This window comes from Artibeus jamaicensis, unplaced genomic scaffold, assembly GCF_021234435.1.
Source record: "Artibeus jamaicensis isolate MK-2021 breed Jamaican fruit bat unplaced genomic scaffold, CSHL_Jam_final scaffold_3222, whole genome shotgun sequence".
Lineage (NCBI taxonomy): Eukaryota > Metazoa > Chordata > Mammalia > Chiroptera > Phyllostomidae > Artibeus > Artibeus jamaicensis.
In genome coordinates, this window is record NW_026522038.1 from 5,263,429 (window position 1) to 5,290,507 (window position 27,079).

The 27,079-nt window shown below is 40.8% G+C and overlaps 1 protein-coding gene across 1 annotated transcript in view; it reads right to left on the minus strand.

Moving 5' to 3' along the window:
- The window catches only part of ELOVL6 (ELOVL fatty acid elongase 6), a 120,921-nt gene extending 118,020 nt beyond the window's left edge, over positions 1-2,901 (minus strand). Inside the window, exons 1-2 of the mRNA XM_037156247.2 lie at positions 2,792-2,901; positions 2,528-2,648 (exon numbers count right to left, since the gene is read on the minus strand). Coding sequence (XP_037012142.1) covers positions 2,528-2,616 — 89 coding nt within the window. The 5' untranslated portion in view covers positions 2,617-2,648; positions 2,792-2,901. The remainder of the gene's footprint in view (positions 1-2,527; positions 2,649-2,791) is intronic.
- Between the last annotated feature and the right edge of the window lie 24,178 nt (positions 2,902-27,079).

Consider the following 27,079-nt stretch of genomic DNA (forward strand, 5'->3'; position numbering starts at 1 on the left):
AATTTGGGTCAGGAAGACCTGCAAAGAAGTAAGTCAGGAGAGGTTTTGTTTTGTTTTGACTGCAATCAGCAAGCCAAAAAGAACATAAAATCAACAAAAAGAAAAAGTAGGGAGGAGAAAAAATCCCTGTATGGGCCAATGACAGAGTATTCAAGTGCAGGAGACCAAATATGTTAAGCTTCAGATGTTAACAGGTAGTGCCTGCTATAAAGAGGGCACCAGTCATTTCATACCTCACTGGACAAGTACATTCCCCAGAATCTGCCATGTACAAAGCCTTTTTTGAGGTGCTCTGGGTAACCTAGAGTGGAATGAGACCAGAACTATACCCTAAAGAACTGATGGTCTGGTAGGAGGCACAGACCTATCAGCACATATTCGTGTAAATAAATGTAAGCCAGGAAAGAGACTGCCAGAAGCAAAGCACAGATAAGAAGCCAGAGAAAACACTGGTCTGAGCCTAAAAGGCGAAGCTGAATTGGCGCATTTTTGCCAGTTTCAGTCCCATAAGGATTAGGCCTGTCTGGCTCAGTGTGTACTTGTTGAGTGAATGCAGAAAAGAGGCGGGAAATGGTACCTGGAGGAGGCACAGAAAGTGACCCCAGAGAACGGCAAAAGTGAAAGAGAGGCAGTCTGGGCGGCGGCGCCGGTGGAAGAGGGCTGGCCTACAGTGAGTAAGGGCAGCCGGCACGAGGGGAAGGCGGCTCCAGAAGGGCAGGTTCAACAGGGGTGCAACAAGTCTGACCTTAGATCACACAGAGCACCCAGGGATAATGGGGGTCGGTGGGGGCAGATGGGCTCCAGCTGTGTGCCAGGAGATACAACAAACTACCGCTGGAAAGATCCCAGCCCCCCGCGGCCGCGCGGGCCGCCACCCCCCACGCGGGAAGAAGGGGAAGTGCATCTGGATGGAGAAGGTCCCCGCGCGAGGGGCTCAGGTTTCCCCTAACGCCGAGGCCTTTCAAGTGTTGACTGTTAGGGGATCAAGCCTTGCGGGTTACTACCTCCATCCACCACCACCCACCCCTGGCGCTCTCAGCCCGCGCGGCCCAGGACGGACCCCAGCCCCGCGCCCCAGCGCCCGCCTCACTTCCCAGCCTTCCGAGTGGATCGCCACCCCCTCCCGGCTTCCGGCTTTGGCCCCACAGGGGCCTCCAGCGCCCAGAGCCCCGCGCTCCGGCGCGCCGCAAACTGCCAGCCAGCCGGCGGAGCAGGAGGAAACCAGAGCGGCGGCCAAATCACCCGGGGCCAGTCGCTACCACTGGGAACCGGAGGAAAGGAAGTTGAACCCCTCCCGGCTCCGGCCCGCGGAAGCCCTCCCAGTGCGTTAACCCGCCCAGTCCCCCAGCGCGCCCGCGTCTCGGGTTTCGCACAGCCCAGAGGGGGGAGGGAAGGCAGGTCGTGAGGGCGCGGGGTACACGGTGGGCGGGGTCCCTCTGCGCCCTCGAGCCCCCTTGTTTCGAGCTCCCCCACCTCTTCCCACACCCGGGAAGCAGCAGGCCACTACCCAGCTGCAAGGGCGTCGGGCTACCACTTTACGGACGGTCAGAGCCGGGGTTAAGGGGAGGGAGGGGACGTCCGCCACTGCAACTCAGCCTACAAGGAAGAACGAGATGAGCACATTCTAGCCCAACTCTGCTACATATTGCAAGGTGACACAGGACTGCCTCCAACACAGGAATTTTTTAAAAACCTGGTGGAGGGAACACAGTAGAGGAGTAAGATGCTTTACCCGAATATGAGTTTGTCTGAGGATGAGTCCCCAAGGACTCCGCGGACGCAGATTTTAATGTCTCAACTCCACTCAGCAGCCTCCCAGGGAATTAGAACTAAGTGTGTCCAAAAGGCGTTTCCGTAAAACAAACTTAATGGCGTGGCTTCACTCGCTCGGGTTCATTCATTTTTCTGTTTTCATTGTCCCCTCCCCCAACCCCCGCCTCTTTATGAAACCGGAAAGGATCCGCGTGGGCAAAGGGGTCCAGGGAAGGAGGAATCCGGCTGGGGAGCGCGGAGAGGGCAGAGAAGTGGAGACCTGCAAGGAGAAAGGAAGGACAAGAGGGATGGGGAGAGGGTGAAGGCTAGAGAGCTGAGGTCGGCGGTTGGGAGAGGGTTAAACTGAGCTGCAGCCCAGGTTCTCCACAGCCTAGCACACACCGCTTGCGGGAGGCAAAGCAAGAACACCCCACTGTAGATGAAAGCCAGGAGGCAGCACAGGTACGGGACCTGCACTGTGGCATCTCTCCCTCCTCCTTCCATGCCACGCAAACACCTCTATGTACATACAAACATATATACAGTATATACATTCCGTGTTATATAATCTATGTTAAAGATGCAAGTGTAGCCGCGGTTCGCACTGGGGCATCAAAACCTACACGCTTCATGCACCCCCTGCTCTCAGCGGCCAGCTCTCTGCGGCCCGCGATTCCCCGCTCCATTCACGCCCAGGCGGGGAACAGACATTAAGGTGCACGGGGAAGACGCGCAGGGCTCCGAGACACCGATCCTGTAAAAAAGCATCACCTACCAGTTTTCCTGCATCCATTGGATGGCTTCATTCTCGTTGAACTGCTTTTCGAATTCATATTCTTGTAAAGTCAACACTGACATGTTCATTGGGGCTGATCTTCGGAGACGGTATGTGTTCTCTACACAAAATAAAATAATCTGTAAAGCGCTAGGTTTCGAGTGCTGTGTTTCCCCCACCCGCCCCCCAGGTCTTCCCCTCGCCGCGAGATCGCGGCGATCGGTCTCTCCCAGCCTCTCAGCTACATCCAGGGCTGATCATTGCCTGCGCTCTGCTCCCAGCTCCTCGTTGTGGGGCTCTCCTCCTCCCGGCGTCCGCATCCACCGTAGGAGGAAATGAATGCCTTGCGGTCTTAGTGCCCGCACGTTTGTCCATCACCCTTTTTACTTGTCTACAGGGAAATCTCCTCCCCCTCGTGCGATTGGAAAAATTAACCCTTCGCGAGGGAGAGCGAGAGCGCGCGAGACCTCTCCAGCCTGGGGGCGTTTTGCCTAGGCGAAGGTGACTGAGGGAGTGGAGGGAGGACGGGAAGAAGGAGGGGGTGTTCTCGGGGTCAGCCACAGCCCCCAGTACGGACCTCGTGGGCCGCCTAGCCTAGTCTCTCAACGTAGTTTTGGCGTGCGGGGCTCAGCCCCGAGGCGCGCGTACCCGCGAGCTTGGCAAATAGGCGACAGGAAATAGTAAAACCTGCCGGCTGTCTTGTAAGAACTCCAGGCAAATTTGAACCGAGATTATACGTGAAGAAAACGCACTTCCCACCTCCTTACCCTCGCAGTACCCTCCAGAGCTATGGGTTTGACTCCCTTAAACCTGGGGGCTGGGCGGCCGGCAGAACTCCTAAACGACTTGCCGGCTGGGGATGCTGAGGATAGGATGATGATGGTGAAAAATCGAGCGTGAACAGTAGTCTGAAGTGGGAGAAAAATTAGGTGGAGCGTTTTGGGGATGGGGAAAGGTAGAGTTAATGAACTGAGACAAAGGGGGAAGGAAGTTAGCAGATAGGAAAACTGGATTAACTAGTCCAATGCAGAAACTTTATTTGTATCCATGAGAAATTTCTCTTTATTGTACGGGTAGGTGGAACAAAATTGTTGGAGGAGAGTGCTAAATGTAATGTTGACCCCTACGGACCCCCCAGTCTCACAGCAGTGAGACTGGCTTCTACATACATCCTTCTTTCTTTTCTCAGAGGAAAAAGTATTTTCTACTCGGTCCATTCCTCCACTCATTCCCCACAAGTTAGGAAAAATGAAATATGAGAAATGGAGCATCTAATACTATAATCTATGAATGTAATTGTAAGCTTAAAGCACAACAATAGGAACCTCTGCTTTAAAAATCAGAAGATATTAGAACCAGGAAGAAATTTCCTTCCCTTGTGGATGGCTCCCTACCTCCCCCATAGTCCAAAAACAGGGTATTTTCATTCAAAGTCAGTGACTGGAAACCACTGAAAACTGGGAACTAGGAGAAATGTCGCTGTCAAGGAAGAAAGTGTAATAAGAAATTAAAGAAGGAGTTTTAAAAATCCACTACAAGATTATAGAAATTAAATGGCTAGGCTGGTTGATGATTAGGAAATTGATTAATAAATTGACATTCTCAAAGATTCCATGTACAGAATTTTTAAGGGTTGTCATTCTAGAGAATTCTGCAGGCACAATTCTCAGTGGAGGTAAAATTCAGGCCAAAAGACTTGGCCCCATTGGGCCGTAAGGTGGGTGTGGCCTCATGGGGTGAGGATTTTAGCACACTACCTGGGCCTATGAGCAGTCGATAGTTATAAAGTGAATGCAAGATAGATTTAAAAAGTAGGAAAGAAAGAAGAGAAAAAAAATCTAGCAAACAATTTACTGTATGTTGCAATGATAAATCCTACTTTTGTCTTTAAAGATTTCGATTTTTTAAATTTTGTATTCTAGATTGCTAGTCATCATATCAATTTCAAACTAGTCTGAGAAATTCTCATTTATTTTCCATGTTTCTTATTCAAATATTATCTAATTGCCAATGCGTTTTCCAAAGATGGAATTGGGGTTATGTTAAAAACAAATATCTGATTTGTTTCTTTTTAAAAAAATTTTTTTAAAGTTTATTTATGTTTAGAGAGCGGAAGGGAGGGAGAAAGAGAGGGAGAGAAACATCGATGTGTGGTTGTCTTTCACACGCCCCCTACTGGGGGCCTGGCCTACAACCCAGGTTTGTACCCTGACTGAGAATCCAACCCTCTACCCTTTGATTCACAAGCTAGCACTCAATCCACTGAGCCACACCAGCCAAGGGCTGATTTGTTCTTAATAGTGTCTAAAAAGAAATTATTTCAAAGTGGGAGATATATTCCCATTTCTTAACCTTTAAAACGAACAATTACAAAAATATGGTAAATGCTTGATAGTAGTAAGTGCTGTTGAGAGCATTCAGAACAGGCGCTGTCCTTGGCAGTGAAAACTGGTGGCAATCTAGACAGCAATGCAGCAGCCTACATGGTCATTTTCAATTCACTTATCATCTGACCATTCATTCACAGGATATTCCCAGAGCCTGTGCTCTTCTGAGCTCCTGGGTCTCAGCAGGGAAGAAGAGAGACAGGGATCCGGCCTTTTGGAGCTTGCTATCCAGAAAGGAAGACAAAATGACTTACTAGAAAGTGAAGTGCTAAGATTAAAATTAAACCGCTTGATGTGAAAGGGTGAGTGTGCTCTTTTAAACCATGAAGGCCTCACTGAGGTTACTCTAAGTTAAAAATACAAAGAGCCAGCCATCTGCTTTGGGGTTACAAGAAGCAAGAGCAAGTCCAAAAGCCCTGGGGTAAGGCCTGAGATTGCAGAATTGAGAGCAAATAGCTTGGGTCTGTCCAAGTCATAACTGACAGGTTGGAGAGGCAAGCAGGAGCCAGGTCTTTACAGCTTGGTAAATCAAGGCAAAATATTTGGATTTGATTCTAAACTGCCGTGGGGTAGAGGAATATTAAAGGGCTTTTAGCTGAGGAATAGCATGCTAATTCCTAATTCCACCACTTGGAGATTTATTTTGTGGATATATTCACAAAAGCACTGAAAATATAAAACATTGTTCCTCATTATTTGTAATAACAAAATACCTGTATAATGAAATATTTTGAAGACTTTTAAAAAGAAATATTTCTGTAGGTTTCAGTATTAAAAAACCTTCCAGATGTATTTTTGAGGAAAATTAAAAAGCAAAGCACAGGACATTGTGTATAATGTCACAGTAAGAAAAACATTTGCAGTTGTACACACCATTTTTTTCCTGGAAAAACAGATGAGAATTTGTTGGTGATACATATAGTTGGGGAAAGACTTGGGAGCAAACTAAGGAGAATTCCTACTTACTACTTTTACTGTTTATTTTTCTGCAGTTCTTATGATGTATTTATATGTCATTTAAAACCAAGTCAGCAGGAGTTAGCTAAGGAGTGGGATAATAGGTCATTTCTCTATTTTTCATTGTCTATGTTGAAAACTTAATATGTAACGTAATATTAAAAATAACACATTTAAATGGTGATTTTTCAAGACTTACTCTAACTTATAAAACATACACTGAAACCTGGCTCTTTACTTAGATATTCTCCTGCTGAGGGGCTATGGAAGCTTTGGAAAGGTGGAGGGGAACGTTGGGAGGGTGCCCAGCAACACCACTGGGAATTTTTATGAAAAGATTTATTGTGTATGTGTTTCTAACCCATAACCAGGTAGGTGGTTAATACTGCGTATAAATAACAGGGGCTCAGAATGTAACAGTTAATTAATATTTACTGGTAACATTTTAAAAATTAGGCTAGAGAATATTTGAAAATTTACTGTCTAAAGACAAATTTATTTGCAAAGATGACTTTGACTACTAAAATATCTGGATTTTAGTCCTAACTCTCTTCCAGACCAGCTTCCTGGTCCTGAGGACAATAAATCAATCCTTTAATTTTTTTTCTACATATAAAATAACAGGACTAGGCTGGATGGTCTGGATACCAGCTCATAATTTCTCTGGCATAGAAACATGTTAAGGTGCTCACTCACTGTTTCTTGGCCCTTCTAAAACTAGCCTGCTTTTCTAGACCTCGATTCCACGGGCTGAGTCTAGCCAAACTGACCTATCGGACATCCTCTAAACATTCTACGTGTTGTCTCCTTTTTTGTCCTAGTAATTCCCTCTGCTTGGAATATCCTTCCCTTCAAACACCCATGTTTACCTGTCAAATTCCATCTACTCTTTAGATACTCACAACCTGCTCCCTACCTGAGGCCTTTCCTGTTCACTGAGATAATCTCTCTTCCTCTCTTACCTCCTAAACTTTTGAAGCTCTTGTTAGCACAGCAAGTAAGGCCCTTAGACTTCCTCTCCCATGGAAGAAATAAAAAATTTTCTTATGGATAGGCACAGTAATTTATTGTGTCAGTTTTCTAACCACTACCTCACCCCAGAGTTACATAATTCTGTTTTCAGCGGATCTAGAGATTTCTAAACTGGAAAACAAACCTCATGTAGGTGAACCTATTTTTCCTCCTAAGCCGATTCACTTGATATTTCAATGCTGTTGGGAAATGCAGTGATGCCACTCATAATTTCTTGTTTTAGTTTCTTGGATGCTTCCAAGGTGACATTAATTCCATTAATTCTAGGCAAAAGGGGCAGGTAGGAAGAGAATGCCACTCTCTAAACAGTTGCGGCATCATTCTAGCCTTACTTACAGAGGACCACCTCTGAGCAATTCAAGGACCACCTCTGATTTTGATTTTCCCCAATGAACTTTGCTATCCACCTAATTGGAGATATTTTTAAAAAGTTGGACATCACATTGGTTTGTAAAACAGAAATGCTTAATTTGTGTTCTTAATATCACCAATAAAAAACTCATCCACAAATTATAAACTGCCACAGAAGACAGAAATCAATACTCAGTTCTTTACTATTTTCATTTTAGACTTGTTAGAAAACTACAAATTCTTGCATGATATTTTTTCTTAAAGATTCAATTTTTAAAAATATTTTATTTCTTTTTTTGTTGTTGTTTTTAGACAGAGGGGAAGGGAAAGAGAAAGAGAGGGAGAGAAACATTGATGTGTGGTTGCTTCTCACAGGCCCCTACTGGGGACCTGGCCCGCAACCCAGGCATGTGCCCTGACTGGGAATCAAAATGCGACTCTTTGGTTCACAGCCCACGCTCAATCCGCTGAGCTACACCAGCCAGGGCAAGATGCATTTTATTTACAACTCCATTCCCTTTCTCCATTCCCTTTCTGAGCAAAAACCGACAGAATTGAGATGGGTCCTCATCGCTTCACAAGGCCTTTGTCCTGGCAGGATGAAGGTCCTCTCTCAGGTGCTGGTAGAAACTGGCTGAGCCAGCCTCCCATCTTTTTGGCTCCTGCCATCCATTGCTCCCCAGCTGACACTCTAGGGCGCCCAGGATGCTGTCCCAAATCTCCTCACACAGCGCCCAGCCAGAGTCCCAGAGTAACTCTTGCCCTTGACCCAAAGTTTGATGTGGGCATGGCAAACTTTCCCTATTGTTTTGAAAGGGAATTAAGGTAAATATAAAAGACATGAAATATTTTATGTAAACAAGAAATATGAATAATTATGTAAAAAATTGACTTAAACTCCAGAATAGGTGCCTACAAAAGTTTAATTAAATGAGCAGTGGCCTAGCAGGTCAGAGGAAGAAACTTGATTTAAGAAAACATAATAAGGGTATGTGATAGGTGTTCAAAATACCAGTTTTACCCTGGCTTTTTCACAATTGTGTGAGCACGTGCCTTTCACACTGAAGGTAGTTTCTGCCTGAAGCCCTCTAAGTTTATGAGGCAAGAATTTTCACTTTGCTGGTGAGTAGCAGAGAACAGTTACCGGCTTGGCCCTTGGGGACTCAGGACCTCTCTGGGAGAGGAGTTTACAGGATAATGGGCTTCTACCTCTCCTGTACTTTCTTTATTTCAGATGTATTCCAGTACGCTTTCCCCATATACATTCAATACTCAGGATTATTAAGAAGTACATTTATTTGCGATACAAATGAAAACCTAAAGGACACTATTTGATAACAGAAGCAGATTTTTCATCATTGCTATTAAGATCATAGCGCCCCTAGAGGACAACAGGGCTACCTTCATGAGAAGGGAAACAAAATTATTTTATATTAATAAGATCTTTATATATACATGAGTATATGTATCTGTACACTGACTATTAGAAAATTTTATATACTCCCAGTTATCTTTTTAAATAGATAATAGAAGATGCATTGAAAATATTATAACTGACTCAGTAGAATGAATAAACTCCCCTGAATTACAAAGAAATACCTAGACCCTTTCCTGCTATCCCTCTGGTATGTATTGGTTCAAACTACAAAGGAGGCCTCAAGAAAAGTGTGGGTCTCAGTGGGCCCCTTTCTCACCATAATCCATCCTTTGCCTGTCAGAGGCCTGGTGGCAGGACAGTGGGCTGTCACTGGGCCTTTGGACAGCAGGGAGTTGACTCTCACGTGAGGTATAGGAGGGCCTTTGACCGCCTTGTGACTTGGGCTAAAACTTGTAAGAGTGAATACTAATTAAACTCCTACAGACTATCTTCCAGCCTGTTCCAGGAAAGTCAACTTAAAGGGGGGCAAAAAAGCTTCAAATATTTTTTTCTTGTTTTTTTAAATTTTATTGATTATGCCATTACAGTTGTTCTATTTCCCTCCTTCATTCCCCTCCACCCTGCACCCCCACCATCCCCCCTTTAGTTTATGTCCATGTGTCTCAAGTTTTTTAGATTCTATATTTCCCATACTATTCTTGCCCTGCCCCCTGTCTATTTTCTACCTACCGTCTATGCTACTTATTTTCTGTACCTTCTCCCCCCATCTCCTCCTCCCACTCCCCTGTTGCTAACCCTCCATGAGATCTTCGTTTCTATGTTTCCACTCCTGATCTAGCTGTCCTTTTAGTTTGCTTTTGTTTAGGTGTGGTTGTTAATAGCTGTGAGTTTGCTGTCCTTTCACTGTTCATATTTTTTATCTTCTTTTTCTTAGATAAGTCCCTTTACCATTTCATATAATAAGGGCTTGGTGATGATGAACTCCTTGAATTTGATCTTATCTGAGAAGTACTTTATCTTTCCTTCCATTCTAAATGAAAGCTTTGCTGGATAGACTGATCTTGGTTGTAGGTCTTTGGATTTCATGACTTGGAATACTTATTTCCAGCCCCTTCTTGCCTGTAAGGTCTCTTTTGAGAAATCAGCTGACAGTCTGATGGGAACTCCTTTGTAGGCGACTGTCCCCTTATCTCTTGCTGCTTCTAGGATTCTCTCCTTCATTCTAATCTTGGCTAATGTAATTATGATGTGCCTTGGTATGTTTCTTCTTGGGTCCAACTTCTTTGGGACTCTCTGAGCTTCCTGGATTTCCTGGAAGTCTATTTCCTTTGCCAGATTGGGGAAATCCTCCTTTATTATTTGTTCAAATAAGTTTTCCACTGGTGGCTGTTCCTTTCCCCCTTCTGGTACCCTTATAATTCAGATGTTGGAGCGTTTAAAGATGTCCTGGAGGCTCCTAAGTCTCTCCTCATTTTTTTGAATTCTTGTTTCTTCATATTTTCCTGTTTGGCCATTATTTTCTTCCTTCTGGTTCACTCCCTTGATGTGAGTCCCAGTTTCCTTTTCATCACTATTGGTTTCCTGTGCAATTCTCTTCATTTCAATTAGTTTCACCTTCATGTGTTCCTCTAATTTGTGACTAAATTTAACCAGTTCTGTGAGCATCCTGATCACCAGTGTTTTGAACTGTGCATCTGAAAGTTTTGCTATTTCTTCATCGCTTAGATTTATGGGCTCTGGGGCTTTGAGATCTTCTTGAGCCATTTTTGGTCTGTTCCCGCCCGTATGAGGAGCAGAGCCTTAGATGTTCACCAGGGCGGGGCTGCCCAGGTTGCCAGTTTGTGACGCTGTATGTGGGGGCGGGGTCAGAGCGGGAAATGGTGGCCCCCTTTGCTGCCTCTGGCCGAAGGGGACTGCTCAGTCCCGTCTCACCGCCCACTCCCTCACTGGTCTATCTGCGCACAAATGCAGGACCAGTCAACCTGCTGCCCTGCTCCCTTGCTGGATCCGCCAACAGCTCACTGGATCCGTGGATAGCTTACTGGGTCAGTCACTGGGTCCGCCTGTTGCAACCCCACGCCTGGGATCCTCGCGCCTGAGTCCCTCTGACCGAGTTTTCCTGTGCAACTCCGCTCCGCCAGCTGCTGGCTTCACCCCTCTGACCGGTCAGGCTGAAGAATTTGTTGTTATCAGACTTCTGAAAAGTTCAATTTTCTGTGTTTTCTGTTGCTAATGTTTTGTTGTCTCTAAACTTGGTTGTGTGAGAAAGCACGGTGTCTCCACCTATGCCTCCATCTTGGCAGAAGTCCCAGCTTCAAATATTTTTATTGTAAGGAACTTCCAAAGGATATTTCCATCTGATCTCAGTGTTAAGAACAACTGTTTCATCTTAAGTAACTGATCTATTACAACTGAATCATGTCTTTAGTGTTACAGCATTTAGAGGCAAATCAGAGACTTGCCCTTGTAGCAAGTATCTAGCTTAACATTGTATACATTTTTAACCTTATTCCCTTTTATTCTTGTAATCTTACCTTTATTTTTTCTATTTTACCCATTTTTATGATGTTATTGAATCTTATGCATTCTTTTGCTGTATTTTATATATAACAAACTAGAGAAAGAATGGAAAGAAGGAAGAAAAAGGGAGGGAAGAAAGGAAAGAAGGAAACAGGGAAGGAGGAAGGAAGGGAGGGAGAGGATAGAAGGAGGGAAACCCAACCACTCTCATGTGTGTGCAAAGCAAGACCGGCAGAACTCATTTCGGCTTCCTGTTGCATGAAGACTATCTTGAAAAGGAAAAATGTGGCACAGTGTAAGGAATACTAGAGTTTCTGTCAGAAGGTGTGAATTCTTTGCTAACCTGCTGTTAATTTACTGGGTAATCCTGCATAAATCCCTTTACTATCCTGACTGAAGGGTATTTTTGTTTTTGTTTTTTCAAAATGAGGATGTTGGAAAATATGACTAGTAGATTCTCCTCCAGTTCTATGTTGTATGGTTCTTTTTAAAAATATATTTTATTGATTATGCCATTAAAGTTGCCCCATTTCCCCCCACTTCATTCCCCTCTACCCTGTACACCTCCTCTCCCCAGTCTTCCCCTTTAGTTCATGTCCATGTGTCACAATTTCTTTAGATTCTATATCTCCCATACTATTCTTGCCCTCCCCCCTGTCTATTTTCTACCTATTATCTATGCTACTTATTCTCTGTACCTTCTTCCCCCTTCTCCTCCTCCCACTCCCCTGTTGCTAACCCTCCATGTGATATCCATTTCTGTGGCTCTGCTCCTGATCTAGCTGTCTGCTTAGTTTGCTTTTGTTTTGGGTGTGGTTGTTGATAACTGTGAGTTTGCTGTCCTTTCACTATTCATCTTTTTTATCTTCTTTTTCTTAGATAAGTTCCTTTAACATTTCATATAATAAGGGCTTGGTGATGATGAACTCCTTGAACTTGACCTTATCTGAGAAGCACTTTATCTGTCCTTTCATTCTAAATGAAAGCTTTGCTGGATACAGCAATCTTGGATGTAGGTCCTTGCCTTTCATGACGTGGAATACTTCTTTCAAGCCCCTTCTTGCGTATAAGGACTCTTGAGAAATCAGCTGACTGACGGGAACTCTTTTGTAGGTGACTGTCCCCTTATCTCTTGCTGCTTCTAGGATTCTCTCCTTCATTTTAATCTTGGCTAATGTAATTATGATGTGCCTTGGTGTGTTCCTCCTTGGGTCCACCTTCTTTGGGATTCTCTGAGCTTCCTGGATTTCCTGGAAGTCTATTTCCTTTGCCAGAGTGGGGAAGTTCTCCTTTATTATTTGTTCAAACAAGTTTTCCACTTGTTGCTCTTCTTCTTCTCCCTTCTGGTACCCCTATAAATTGGGATGTTGGCTCGTTTAAAGATGTTCTAGAGGTTCCTATGCCTCTCCTCATTTTTTTGAATTCATGTTTCTTTATTTTTTTTCTGTTTGTTTATTTCTTCCTTCTGGTCCACTCCATTGATTTGAGTCACAGTTTCCTTCCCATCATTATTGGTTCCCTGTGCATTTTCCTTCATTTCACTTAGTGTAGCCTTCACTTTATTATCTAATTTGCAACCAAAATCAACCAGTTCTGTGAGGATCCTGATCACCAGTGTTTTGAACTGTGCATCTGATAGGTTGACTATCTCTTGGTTGCTTAAAAGTATTGGCTGGCTCTGGGGCTTTGATTTGTTCTTCTGTTTGAGCCATAATTTTTTGGTCTGGTTGCACCTGTTACATTGAGGGACAGAGCCTTAGGTGTTCATCAGGTCACTGGGTTGTGACGCTGTAGGTGAGGGCAGGGTCAGAGAGGGAGCAATGGTGCTTGCTCCGCTCTCTCTCTCTCTTGGATTTTGGTCTCCTCTGCCACTTCCCACAAGCAAACTGGGCTTTTCTGGTGCTGGTTCCCAGGCGGGTGGGCCTGTGTATGTTCTAGGACCCTGTGGGTCTCTCCCACAAGCTCTCCTGTGAGGCTGGGAACCTCTCCCGGCACCTCAAGCCCTGAAAGTTTATCCAATCGGTGTTTTAGGTTTTATTTCCCGTTGCTGGGGCCCTGGGTTGCGTGGTCTGTCTCACTGCCTGTTTTTTCACCTGGTTTATCTGTGCAGGAATGTGTGTCGACGGTCAGCCAGCCGCCTTGCACCCTCATTGGGTTTGCTCGTTTCTTCCCCACCCCTGGGTCAGCCAACCACCGCCTCCTCCTGCTGCAACCCTTCTCCACCAGCCACCGACTCTGCCCCTCTTACTGGTCTGGATGAATGGTTCGTTGTTGTTGGACTTTGGTACAGTTCAATTTTCTGTTTGTTCTGGTTGTGTTTTTGTTTCTAAATCTTTGTTGTCCTTAAATTTAGTTGTGAGAGGAGGCACAATATTTCCACCTACACCTCCATCTTGGCTGGTAGTCCTTCCCCACTTTTTTTTTAATTCCTCAAACTTTCCTCCCCATCAGCCTTCTAGGTTGTTTGTCTTCTTGGTGTTGAGTTGTATAAGTTCTCTAAATATTTTGGAAATTAACCCCCTATCAGATGTGTCATTGGCAAATAGATTCTCCTATTCAGTGTGCTCCCTTTTTATTTTGTTGATGGTTTCCTTTGCTGTGCAAATGTTTTTAGCTTGGTTTAGTCCCATTTGTTTATTCCTCTTTCATTCCCCTTGCCCAAGGAAATATGTCAGAAAAAACATTGCTGAGAGAGATGTCTGAGATTATACTGCCTATGCTTTCTTCTAGCATTTTTATGGTCTTGAGTTTAACATTTAAGTCTTTAATTGATTTTTAGTTTATTGTCATGTAGAGTTTAAGAACATGGTCTAATTTCATATTTTTGCATATATCTGTCCAATTTTTCCAACACCATTTATTGAATAAACTGTCTTTACCCCATTGTATTTTCTTGCCTCCTTTATCAAATATTACTGGACCATATAGGCACAGGTTTATATCTAGGCTGTCTGTTTCATGGAGCTATGTGTCTTTTTTTATGTCAGTACCATTCTGTTTTGATTACTATGGCCTCGTACTATAGCTTGATATCAGATAGCATGATTCCTCCAATGTTGTTCTTCTTTCTCAAGATTGCTGAGGCTATTTGGGATCTTTTGTGGTTCCATATAAATTTTTGGAATATTTGTTCTAGTTCTGCGGAAATACACCATTGGTAATTTGATAGGAATTGCATTGAATCTATAGATTGCTTTGGATAATATGGACATTTTTTTTCTCAATGCCTTTACTTTACAAGGCATTGAGAATATGAGGAGAAATCTTATAGGTATACATGAAAAGACAAACATGATCACAGGTAAAAGCAAAGAAATCTAACCAGAAAGTTTTAATACCCACCAGATGTTGAACTTGAAGTCTGAGTATGACATGTTACAGGATGAAAGGAATGGTAATTAGAATTCTCTCCTTCTTCCTCACTCTCTCCTTCAACAGAATTCATACCAACCTCCTCATAATCCTTCGCAAGGGCAGCCCTGTCATCACAGGCCTCAGAAAACTCTCCGTTCCCCCATGCCCTCAACTACGTACCAGTGGACAAAAGCATGATTAGCATACATCAGATCAAAGTGGTGATTGAGGCAAACCCAGTTCTAAGCAATAGCTGTATTGTTGCTCAGTATGCACACAGCTCGTTGTACTTTAGCCGAGTCTCCACCAGGTACCACAGAGAAAGGCTGATAATTAATGCTGACTTTGAAGCCAGTGGGACACCAGTCCACAAACTGGATGTTGCACTTGATCCTGATGGTGGCAATGGCAGCACTGACATCTTTAGGAACCATATCACCATGGTACAATAGGCAGGAAGCCATTTATTTATCATGGTGATGATCGCATTTCACCATCTGGTTGCCTGGTTCAAAGCACACATTGGCAGTCTATGCTACAGAGAGCTGTTCATGGTAGGCTTTCTCAGCAAAGATTATGTTATATGGCAGAGGGAAATGGATGCAGGGATAGGGCACCAGATTGGTCTGAAATTTGGTCAGATTAACACTCAGGGCTCCATCAAACCTGAAGGAAGCATTATGGAGGACACAATCTGGTTAATATTAATGAAGAAAAAGAGCAAGAAACTGTAAATCTATTTGAAAAAATAATGACAAAAAACTTAGCTAATTTGGTGAAGGAAGTAGACATACAAGTCCAGAAAGCACAGAGTCCCAAATAAGATGGATGCAAAGAGGCCCCTCCAAGACAAATCATAATAAAAATGCCTAAGGTTAAAGATAAAGACAGAACCTTAAAAGAAGCAAGAGAAAAGCAGTTAGTTACCTACAGGGGAGTTCCCATAAGACTTTCAGTTAATTTCTCAAAAGAAGCATTGCAGGCTAGAAAGGATGGGCAAGAAATATTCAAAGTCATGTAAAACAGGGACCTACAGCCAAAATTGCTCTACCCAGCAAAGCTATAGTTTAGAATTGAAGGGCAGATAAAGAGCTTCCTGGACAAAAATAATTAAAGGAATTCATCATCACCAAAACATTACTATATGAAATGTTAAAGGGACTTATTTAAGAAGACCAAAACTATGAATAATAAAGTGGCAATAAATATATATCTATCAACAATTGAATCTAAAAAAACTAAGCAAACAAGAAAAACAGAGAGAATCATGGATATGGAGAGTGTTTCGATAGTTGCCAGATGGGATGGGGGTGTAAGGAATGGGTGAAGAGGTGAGAGGATTAAGAAGTACCAGTAGGTAGTTACAGAATAGCCATGGGGATGTAAAGTACATAGAGAATAGAGTAGCCAAAGAACCTATACATGTGACCCATGGACATGAAAAATGGTGTGGGGACTGCTTGTTGGAGTGGGTGGTGCTGGGTGGAGGGGGGCGAAAGAGGAAAACCTGGGATAACTGTAGTAACATAATCGATAAAATACAATTTAAAAAAAAGAAAGCGTGCAATCTTGTAATCCAGTCCCAGTCTTGCTTCTTCCTACCCTCCTGTAATCTTCCTTATGTTCCCTCCTTAATGTCAAATAGATAAAAGAAGCTACAACACTGTCATTCTCTGGAGCACCTGAGATTTTGCTCCCAGCATAGGTCAACAATTTTGGGTCAAAAAAACTCTTATAAAAATTCTCCGGAAGTTTCTATTTCTTACATGGACAATGAGATGAACATTGAACTCTAGAATTGTGAACTGACTTTTTAAAAATCTAATAGAATATAATAAAATTTTCAAATAATCAGAAATTAAGCTTTAATTAAATTATTTTGATTTAATATTTGAAATTTATTATTAATTATAGCTTGCTTTTTAACCTAAGTAAATAAATTTGAATGTTTTAGAAGAGAATTATTTTTACCAGAACATATGATAAACATGTAAAAATGTAACATTTAGCCTAATTTACATTTTAATAATGTTAAAACCTTATATACTTTAAATATAATGTATTTGCTTTCATAATTCTGAAGATTAGCACTATCTAATAGAAATATAACAAGTTACAAATGTGAGCCACGTCAGTAATTAAAAATTATTTAGTAGTCACATTAAAAAAGTAAAAACAAAACAAACAAAAACCAAAAAGGGTGATAGTATTTTTAATAATATACTTTATTTAATAATACATTTTATTTAACAATACATGAAAATAAGATACTTTACATTTTTTTCATATTAAGTCTAGGAATTGGTGTGCATTTTATATTTACAGCCCATCTTAATTTGGAAGGGCCACATTTCAGTTGCTTAGCAGCCTCAATGGCTGGTGGTTACTACATAGCACAGTATATCCTTAAGTCGCTGAGGTGAATAGAAAAATAAACTATGTAAAAATCTTTATTATAACAACTTAATTCATGATTTTGCTGAAGTGCAGGCAAGGAAATAGAATTTTATAAAATAAATGTATAATAACATATAAGGTATGAGTGTTTTTATCTTATTATTTACATGAACATCAACAGAATACTCCAAAATGCACAAATAATAAAGTCAGTGGTCCCTGATACTTTTCAGGTATATAGAAAGCATAGTTTTATACATGTTTTTAAAAATTGTTATTATGAAATTACCAAATAAAAAGCTAAAACATTTTATTGAAGAGTTTGCTAACTTTATTTATCACTTCTAAATATGTAGATTTGATATGTGGGCCTCCATGCCTAAGCTTGCTCAGGCCCTGCAGATGCAGATGTGGGCCTGGCTTGAAACCTTTTTCCCTCAGATATTGGCAGGGCTCATTTTAAAATCTGAGTTCAAATTTCCCTTCCTTATGAGAACTGGCACTACATACACCCACATGGCTTAATGTGTATGTGAACAGGCTTTTTCTTTCTTTATTTTTTTAAATCCACATAGCTTTACTGTACTAGGAAGCTCTTGCTAAGGATGATAAAAGTCATAATAACATTATCATTCATTTAAAAAAACTCCCTGAAAGGCTATCAACTTATTCATGGAAAGCATCAAATTGAAGCATCAAATTTCATGGAAATTTGGAAAGCATCAAATTAGGACTTATACCTCATGACTACTCGAATCCATGACTCTTGGAAGACGTTGCCTCAACGTCTACACCCACCACGAACTACTCCGGTCTGATCCTTACACAGTCTTACCCAGGCACGCTGCCACTGAAACACTTGCCTTAAACCGACTCAGAGTCTCAGTAAATGTCTCCACTTTCCCTCCCCCATCTGGGGTGCTGACACTCTGCCCTTTTTACCAATGTAGGTATAAGTTTGACTTGTCTTGTTAACAGGTTGTCCCAGTGATATTTTGGGGCACCAGCATTCAGCATCAAGAAAGCTTTCCCTGAATATTCTTATTTAAGGTTGCAGCCCTACCTTAATCCCATTTCACTGCTTTAATACTTTCAACAGCACCTCTACTTCCCTTATTTATGTGTTTCTTGTGCTGTCCTGCCATGACAATTTCTGCTCTGTGAAGGCTGGCATTTTGGCCTCAAAGTCTAGAACAGTTGTTAGTACCCTAGTAGATTGTCAATCATTATTGTTTTTTAATATTTTATTTATTTATTTTCAGAGAGAGGGAAACAAAGGGAGATAGAGAGGGAGAAACATCCATCAGTTGCCTCTTCCACGCCCCCAACCCGGGACCTGGCCCACAACCTGGGCATGTGCCCTGACAGGGAATCAAACACAGACCTTTTGGTTTGCGAGATGTTGCCCGCCCCCCTGAGCCACACCAGTCAGGGCTCAATCATTATTGTTGAGTTAATGAATGTCATCTATATGGTTGCTTTGAACAGGAATAACTTAACTCCAAATTAACATTTGGGGCCAACCAACATCTTTAAATGTTTAATTGGCTTACATCCTACAAACCTGGTTGAGTTTTCTTCATCTTAAGGAAGGTCATGGAGCACATGTGGAAGCCATTTTATGATTCCCTTATTGAGATTTTTGTTTTTGTTTTTATGACTTTATCGGCTACTGGAAACTTGTGTTCTGGAAGGTACCTGGCTAACATAATCACATGAACTTGGGTTACTTGGGTTCCTGGTTAGTCCACCTATCCTTTTTTTTTTAAAGATTTTATTTATTTATTTTTAGAGAGGAAGAGAAGGAGAGAAATATCAATATATGGCTGCCTTTCGTGAGTCCCCTGCTGGGAACTGGCCTGTAACCCGGGCATGTACCCTGACTGGGAATCGAACCATGACCATGTGGTTCGCAGGCCCACACTCAATCCATTGAGCTACACAAGCCAGACTATCCACCTATCTTTCATTGTGCAATTTTAATATCATTTTCTGATGGACATACTGGCCCTATCCACAGGGACTCCATTAGCCCCTCTCTACTTCCTTTCGGATCGGCCGTTGGTTAATCAAATTATTTTAAACAAGAGAATATCAATCAAACCCTCTAATTATTCCCAACAGTCTTTAATTCCTGATAAGCTCTAATTCTGGGTGAAAACTCCTTTGTGAGAAATGATATCCTTGTCTACAGGATATGCTGTATCCTCAACCCCTGTGTATTACTTATTATACTTGTCCTGCATTGAACTAGATCATTAGCGAGATCTATGCTTAGTATATCCTTCTCAACAGATATTACTTTTACTAAAACAAGGTTTGATGTAATTCTTTCACACGATAAGACTCAATAATAGAAACACAATAAAAACTCGCTAGTGTATTTACTGTAGGGCTGATGTGCAGAACAACATCCACCACATACCCAACTAACAACCCTTCATGAGATACAATGGCAGAAACGGCCATAACGCCAGGAAAAGCTGTGAAACAGGAATGCTTTAAATCTATATTCTAATCATAAGTTTTATTAGTTTCCTTCTTTGCTTTGCTTGTTAGACCCAAATTTGCTCCTTCCTCTTGGCAGGTATATAGAAACTTCTTATAAACTTTACTGTGACTTTTATTCTTCTTCCCAGATTCTCCTTCACTTTGAGTCTTTTACATACTTTACTTCATTTAATTGTATGTATTTTTTTTCTGTTGCCTCAACTCCTTTTTGGATATAAGTGTGAAATAAATAAACAAACAAATAAATATAAATAAATAAATTTGTTCAAGAGGAGCAGACATTTTAATTGTAACTTTTCAGCTTGTCCACACCCAGGGTTTTCCTAAAATATTCTCCATAGATACCAGTTATCAAATGTAAAAACATCATAATATATTTTTTAAATAATAAAACATACAGAATACTTTCATTGCTTTATAGAAATGAAGTACGGGGAAATGCAGTTGAAAAAAATTCGAAACCAGAGCCATCTTCTTCTGGAACTGACCGTGCCACTTGGCTAAAAAGACACACTGGGGTGAACCAAATAACAGTAAGCAAAATGGAAATGCTGAAGTCTTTCTCCCATCTCCTCTGTCTGGTTTCCCTCTAGTTTCTCCTGATAGGGGAACCTAAGGGAGACCAGATGGCAAAGGGGAAGAGTTTGCAGAACCACAGCCCCAGCATCACACAACTACAAGGCCAGGTTTGAAGCTGAGAGACAATAGCTTAATAACTGACAGAGAAACGACATGGAGATGAAAACAGGAGAAAAAAATCTACTACTGGACTGTAAGAGGAAAAAACTGGGAACTGGAAAGGAGATCATTTAAACAGTTAGGAAAATCTGCACTAGCTGGCAATGCTTTTTGGATTAGGTTTGTGTTTTGTTGTGATGAAGTGATGTGACTTTATCTCAATGAGTGTGGGGTTGAAGACAGTCTGTCCAGAGGACTCATCACAGTTTGCCTACTTGTAGGGAAAACTAAGTAAGATAATGCGTAGCAAAAAGATAACAGTCAAATTAAAAAAAAAAAAAAACATGGAAAGTAAATTGAATAGACTCTCAAAGGATTAGGTACCCTCCCCCTTTTTTTCCTAAAAGTAACAAAAAAGAGGAGGAACTACCAACTGTCATGTTTAAGATGATAGTGAACTTGTTCATTCATGCTAGATGTATTTATGGGAAATGTTTTTGTATTAAAACAAATAATTTAATAACTTCTTTGAGACTTTTCCCCTCATGAATAGCATTATATGAATAGCATATAAATGGAATAAATGAATTCTATTCTCTTTTTTAGCCTTTAAATGTTCATGTCTGTAAAAACGACTGCCTTTCCCCCAAATCTGTCATCTAGGTATTTTATAGTCCAAACTTAACACATTAGAAGATCCTCCTCTCTTCTTGATTTTATCATTCCCAAGTCCTTAAATGACAATTTTCAATTAACTGCAGTGCAACCAGGGATTTTGAAAGTGATGTGTCAAGAAAAGGACACATGGCAACCAAGAAAAGGCTCACATTTAATTAGACGAGGTGACAGGCTCTACTCTAATTTCTTCTGTTAAGACCATCTAGCCAATGTTTCAACAATCTCAGGCATTTAAAAATCTTTCAATAAGATGACTAGAAAGAACAACACAAAGCCTTTTTAAAAATCACATCTTGAACTTTTGAAACAGAAAGTCCCCGTCAGGGTTCTGGTGTCATCTGCTTGCTTAGATCATCACTAGTTTCCCTGCAGTCACTATATTTTAAACCAGGGAACCATGGATATCTGAAACTGTATCTGCAGATTCCAACATGAAAAAAAACTTTTTTGAGTCATAGCATGGACTTACCAATAAATTGCAAAAAAGGTTATTCTGATGACCTAGCAAGAGTTAACTCAATTTTCTCCATTGTCATGGGTGAGTGATTGCTTAACCTGTCTTTTTTGTTGATGTGGAAATAAAGAATCAAAGGTCATTTCCTCTATTGTCTTGGTGGTGTCTGGCCAGCTCTTCGTGTTCTGAGTATATCAGATCAATCAAGAATACAGTGAAAGGGAAAAGAAAAGAAGCACTTACATTGCCAGATTAAGAGATGAACATGGATTTACTTTGGAGAGTTGTGGACTCACCTTGGGAAGAGGGTTGGATTTACTGAGACTACAAGGACCAAGGCATTGCGGGTTATGTGGTGGTTGGTGCTCTGCCCTGGTTGGCTGAGTATGGAAATTCTTGGGGACCTGACACTGACAGTGTTGCCTTAGTTGGGTGGTAAAGGTCCCAGTGGTATGTCACAGAAGGTATGGACACTGCTAACTGGCTTACGGATTTTCACCTGGGTCTTGTAGACTTGGACAATGAACATCCCATCAGTGGCCATAATGGGCTGAAGATCAGAATATCTTCCTCAACTTTCCCCAGTTGTATAAATATTAAGTGTCCTGTATAGTGTTCAGGGGAGAAGGGACCTCCAAAATGACCGATTTCGGGTTTTCTCCCTAGAGGTGCCATGAACAACTAGAGAAGTCAGTACAAGAGCAAAAATTCACACCATACACATCTAACAGATTTCTGTTGTAATACTTTTGACTAATTATTGAAAAGACAGAAACCCACCTGCAATTATTTCTAAGCCCATATCCTGTGGCCAGTATGACATTAGACTAAATAAAGAAATTCGTCAGCATTATCATCATAGATTTTTGTGGTTTGCAGAATACTTTCACCATTGTCCCTTTTCATTTTCACAATATTGTTGAGTTGTCATTGTTCCTCATTTACTAGTAAGAATGTTAAAACTCAAGAAGTTACTGTAACTACCTTATGGAGTTCTAAAATAAATAAACTCAAGTCAGATGCTTTCAAATCAACGCTATTAGGATTCTTATTTTACAAATGAGGACACTGAGGCTCAGAAAGATGAAGCACCATTTGAGAGGCTCCGTAACCTCCCGAAATGGCAGAATCGGGATCTGCTTCTCTCAACCTCACCACTGCGATCAATTCTGGACAAAAGAGCATGAAGGGAAAGACTGTCCCGGGAGGAAAAATAGCTCGTCTGAAGAAGTGAAGTGTTAGATAATGTATTCTGCTTCTCCTCCATGTTGTATCTTAGAGAAAAGTTAAATAATTTAATGAACGTTCTCCCCTTAGAATGAAAACTTTAACATTTTTCCACATTTAAAAATGCGTTGCAGGCACAATGACATTTCACCTTTAAATACTTCCATATGCTATCTTTTTTTAAAAAAGGTTTTATTTATTTATTTTTAGAAAGAGGGGCAGGGAAGGAGAAGGAGAGGAAGAGAAACATCGATGTGAGAGAGAAACCTTGATCAGTTGCCTATCGCACAACCCCAGTTGAAGACCTAACAGGTAACTCAGGCACGTGCCCCGACCGCGAATCGCACTGGTGACCTTCAGCTTTGCAAGATGCTGCGCAACTGCCTGAGCCACATCAGTCAGGGCTTTGTAGAATGTTCTTTATCAAGTTTAGGAAGTTTCTCTTTGTGCCTAATTTTCTGAGAGGTTATTAAGTCATGAATAAGTGTTGAATTTTGTCAAATACTTTTTTGTATCTATTGGTATGATCATATAACTTTTTTCATTAGCATGTTGATGTGATAAATTACATTAATTGATATTCAAATGTTATACCAGCCCGTATACCTGTGATAAACCTCACTCTGTCATGGTGTATGATTATGGTGAAACAATTTTTTATTTAATTTGCCAATATTTCATTGAAGATTTTTTTATCTTTATTCATAAGAGATATTGGCCTATCATTTTCTTTTTTATGATGATATCTTTGTCTGGTTTTGGTATTAGGGTAACACTGGCCTTATAAAATCTGTTTGTCTCTTTCTGACCACATTGGGCTGTTAAGCTTCAGTAATCGCTGAGTGGTTGTATATTATTTCAACAAGCCCTGGGCCTGAATTGTTCCACAAACAGGTCTAATTCAACTTGGCCCCCTTGGAAGGAGCCTTTTGGTAAGGTTAGTATTTGAGAATTCTTCTGACCCCAAGAGAGCTTTTGCTCCTTGTCTCTTTCCTTAATTGTCTCCAGCAAACTAACGGGTCAATGGTTTCATGTACACCTCTAGTGAAGTTACCAGTCTATTAATTGCTTTCACCTCAACTTCCATTGTTTTTGAGAGAATCCTTGGGCTTGAACTTTTCCACACTCTGTTGCAAATGGAATCAGTTCTTTTGGGTAGAGGTTCAGAGCCTTCTGATTTAAGGCCTGCCTCTCCCCTTGGGTGAAATCTCTGAGCCAAGTTTCTGGAGATCCAGGTGGGAACAGTGGCAGGCTTTTCTCTGAGCACTTGGAAAAGGGTGGGTGCAGCTGCAGCCTCTGGTCTTTTCATCCTGGGCAAGGAACCTCTATGAATGGTATTGGGACCCCAGTATTTTCAGTGCACTGCCACCAAGGTAGAGCCTTCCACTGGGAGGCTGGGTGAGAGTAGGGAGCATCACCAGAATCCCTGTCCAAAGTTTCCTCTGTATTATATTCTGGGGTACTACATGTGATTCTGAGGCAGATGTTGCTAGTGACAAACTTAAATGAGATCCACAGAGGCTTCTTAGTGTGCATTTGAGAACCACCTGCTTTGGAATGAATTAGTGGATGGAAACTTTTCGGAGAAACTTGAAAACTCCAAGTTTCTCTCTGAAGTTTAGGTATATAACCTGTTGCCTTCATGATTCAGGTTGTGGTCGCCCATGTATATTTTACCTTTTTGTATCTTTGGTGGTGAGTTCCCTGAACTTTGCTCCCCTAACTCTTCTACCCTTCAGCTAAATTTTTATTCTTGTATTAAACCCTTTATTTCTGGAGATTTTAGAGTGGCTCTGGTTTCTTAATCAAGTCCAGACTGAAGGAACAAGTGTTTAGTGCAGATGTTTTAGTAGTTGTTGTTTAGTTGAGAGGGACCATAAATACCAAGAAGAAGGAAGTGTTGTAAAAATGGGGTGGGGGGAGGCAACAAGGTCCTGGAGAAGATAGCAGGGGTTGAGGTTAAGAGTATTGTTGAACGGACTATCCTTGAGCCGGAGGAGAGAGACTTATCCTTATGGATAGAAATAACTCAAGAATGGACATTGTATTCGTTTGGTTCCTCTGAGAAGCAGATACTAGGATAGAATTAAGTGCGCAAGTTATTCACTAGAAAAAATGCCTATGAAGAAAAATGCAGATGATGCTGGAGGAGACTGGGAGAAATTCAGTTCAGATGTGACTCTGGTTCAGAAAATATGAAAGGGAAAATGTTGAACAGGGATGCCTTAGGGGCAATGCAGTTCTATGAAAGTTTTGACAAGGTCATGAAGCAGTCCTTGAGTCAAAGTCAGAGGGTCCAGTAACTAGTGGCAGTGGGTCTGCCTTCACAGCTCTGCCATCCCAGTCATTGCCTGACACATGAAAATTGTGGCCACAGATTCAAACTCCATGGTGGATTTGGAGCATAACCATTGGGTCTACAGTCAGTTATGTTCCCTAAAGTCGGGAAACCAAGAGGCACAACTTCATGCCCACTGTAAACGGAGATCTAGATGTTGGTGTAGGTTTCAGAGTGGGGAACAGGAAGTTGAGGTGATCTATGCCTTAGTTTTCTCATTTGTGGAATGAGAATAATAATGATACTAAAAATGAGAATTAGAATCTGAAGCGTCTTATACTTACAATCCTAAAATTTCTAATAAAATTGCACCTTTTTTCTTGTTTTATTTAAAAAAATTAAGCCAGTGTCATTAATTTATATGGCTTAAAAATCAAATAGTATAGAAGAGCTTGCAGTAATAACAGCAATACTAACAATAATAATGGTGACAGTAACAACAAGCAACTTTTACTGAATGCATTCTAAGCAGTTTTTCAATTGCAAAATCTTCCATTCCAACCCCCACTCTTTTCACACCCAATTCTTATCTTTGGGGGAATGTCTTCTAGCCATTTCTACTTTGAGTTCTTCTAGGGGTTATTTTCATATCCTTAAAATAATATGTATATATATTTGCTATTTCTTGGTTTATCGATATTTTCTATTACTTTGTGACAAGTAGTTACCTTTGAAAGGTGCTTTGATGGTTCCAAAAATTAGATAATATGAAACGGTAGCTTACACCAAGAGAATATGGTTCAAAAGGACTTGGAATTTGTATATTAAAAACATATTATAGAATATTATGACTGTAGATGAATACAAATGAAATACATCTAAAACAGTCAACCACAGAAATAGTCAACCAAATACATTTCACTAATCCTATCAGGTACTATGCACTGAATTGCGGACTTGCCTCTTTCTTGGTACCTTGAAGAAGTAAAATGAATCATGTGGAGGCTGCCATTCCAAACATTTGTGAGACGCTATAAAGGACCTGGAATTAATTAACTATAGGACTGATGTGTGCACATGTTGAACATTTGTTAAGTAATGGATAGGTCCTTTATTAATTGGTTTTGAAAGAAAGTTCATATTTAACTAATGTATTATTCGGTAAATGTATTATTAAACAATACATTTTTTAAAGTATTCATTTTGGAATCACCCTAAATTGTATATCTTAAGTATTTATTCATTATGCAATGTGTGTGCTATATGAAACTATTTTAGCTCTTCTTTTTAATAAAGGTAAGAGCTTGCTAAAATCATAACAAACAAAAAATAGAGAAAATATCAAAGTGAATTGTAAAAAAATTACTTAAAATTTAAAGTATTTATAGTTAAACCAAATATCTTACACAATAGGAAATGATACAAAAAATTTTTCTCCACTGGAAGTCAGCTTCTAAGAGGGAGGAAAGAAACCCTTCTATGTATTCCTAGTCAAATTGGCAACAGTTTAGGCACAGTTTTGGTCATTTTAAACAGGTTCATTTAAATTGATTTATTTCAAGAACATTTTGAACAATTGTGCTGACAGTTTGAAAAAAGTTAGGTCAACAAGGAACTGAATTATTTGAATAGTTTATTTTCTGCCTTTGTGCAGTTAGCCAAAGTGAGAGAAAAAATATAGGTCCAATATTTAGATTGAAATTAGTCCAATTTGAATTTTGGCAGCAGAACTATACTCTCCCCGGCCACGAATTGAGTGTTTTAGAGACTCTTGCATGTGGTCAAGGCGTGCACAGGGAATGAGCAGAGACCAGTCAGAGCACTGAGTTAGTCTGTGTCCTCTATTCACTCTGTGTCCATGGGATAACCTTGCCATTGGGGAGAACTGATGTTGTCAAAGTTATTCAGTGATATCCTGTTTTCTCCATTTATGCAAAAGTCGTGCTTTCATTCTTACGGAACTAAAAGTCTCTGGATTGCTAATCTTAAAAACAGAAAAAATAATTTAGATTTCTGAATATATTTCCTATTCTTTTTAGTGGCTTAGAGTTTCTGATTTTAGGAAGACAACTGAATTTGTTTGACTTACTGTGTCATATTGGCACATTATGAAGATCTTGCCTCTTCAGATCCTGCCTCTGAAATGACCCCTGAACAGATGACAGGGATTATTAAACAAATTGTAATGTTATTGACAGTTTATTATTGTTTTTTTTTGTGTGTGTGTCCCATGAACAGTTCCTGGTTTTGTTTTTTGTTTTTGTTTTTTCCTTAGTTCCTGTTTTTTTTTCGATGAAAAAATTTTAAGGCTGACAAAAGAGAGTATGTTTTAGACTTACACTGTCCAATA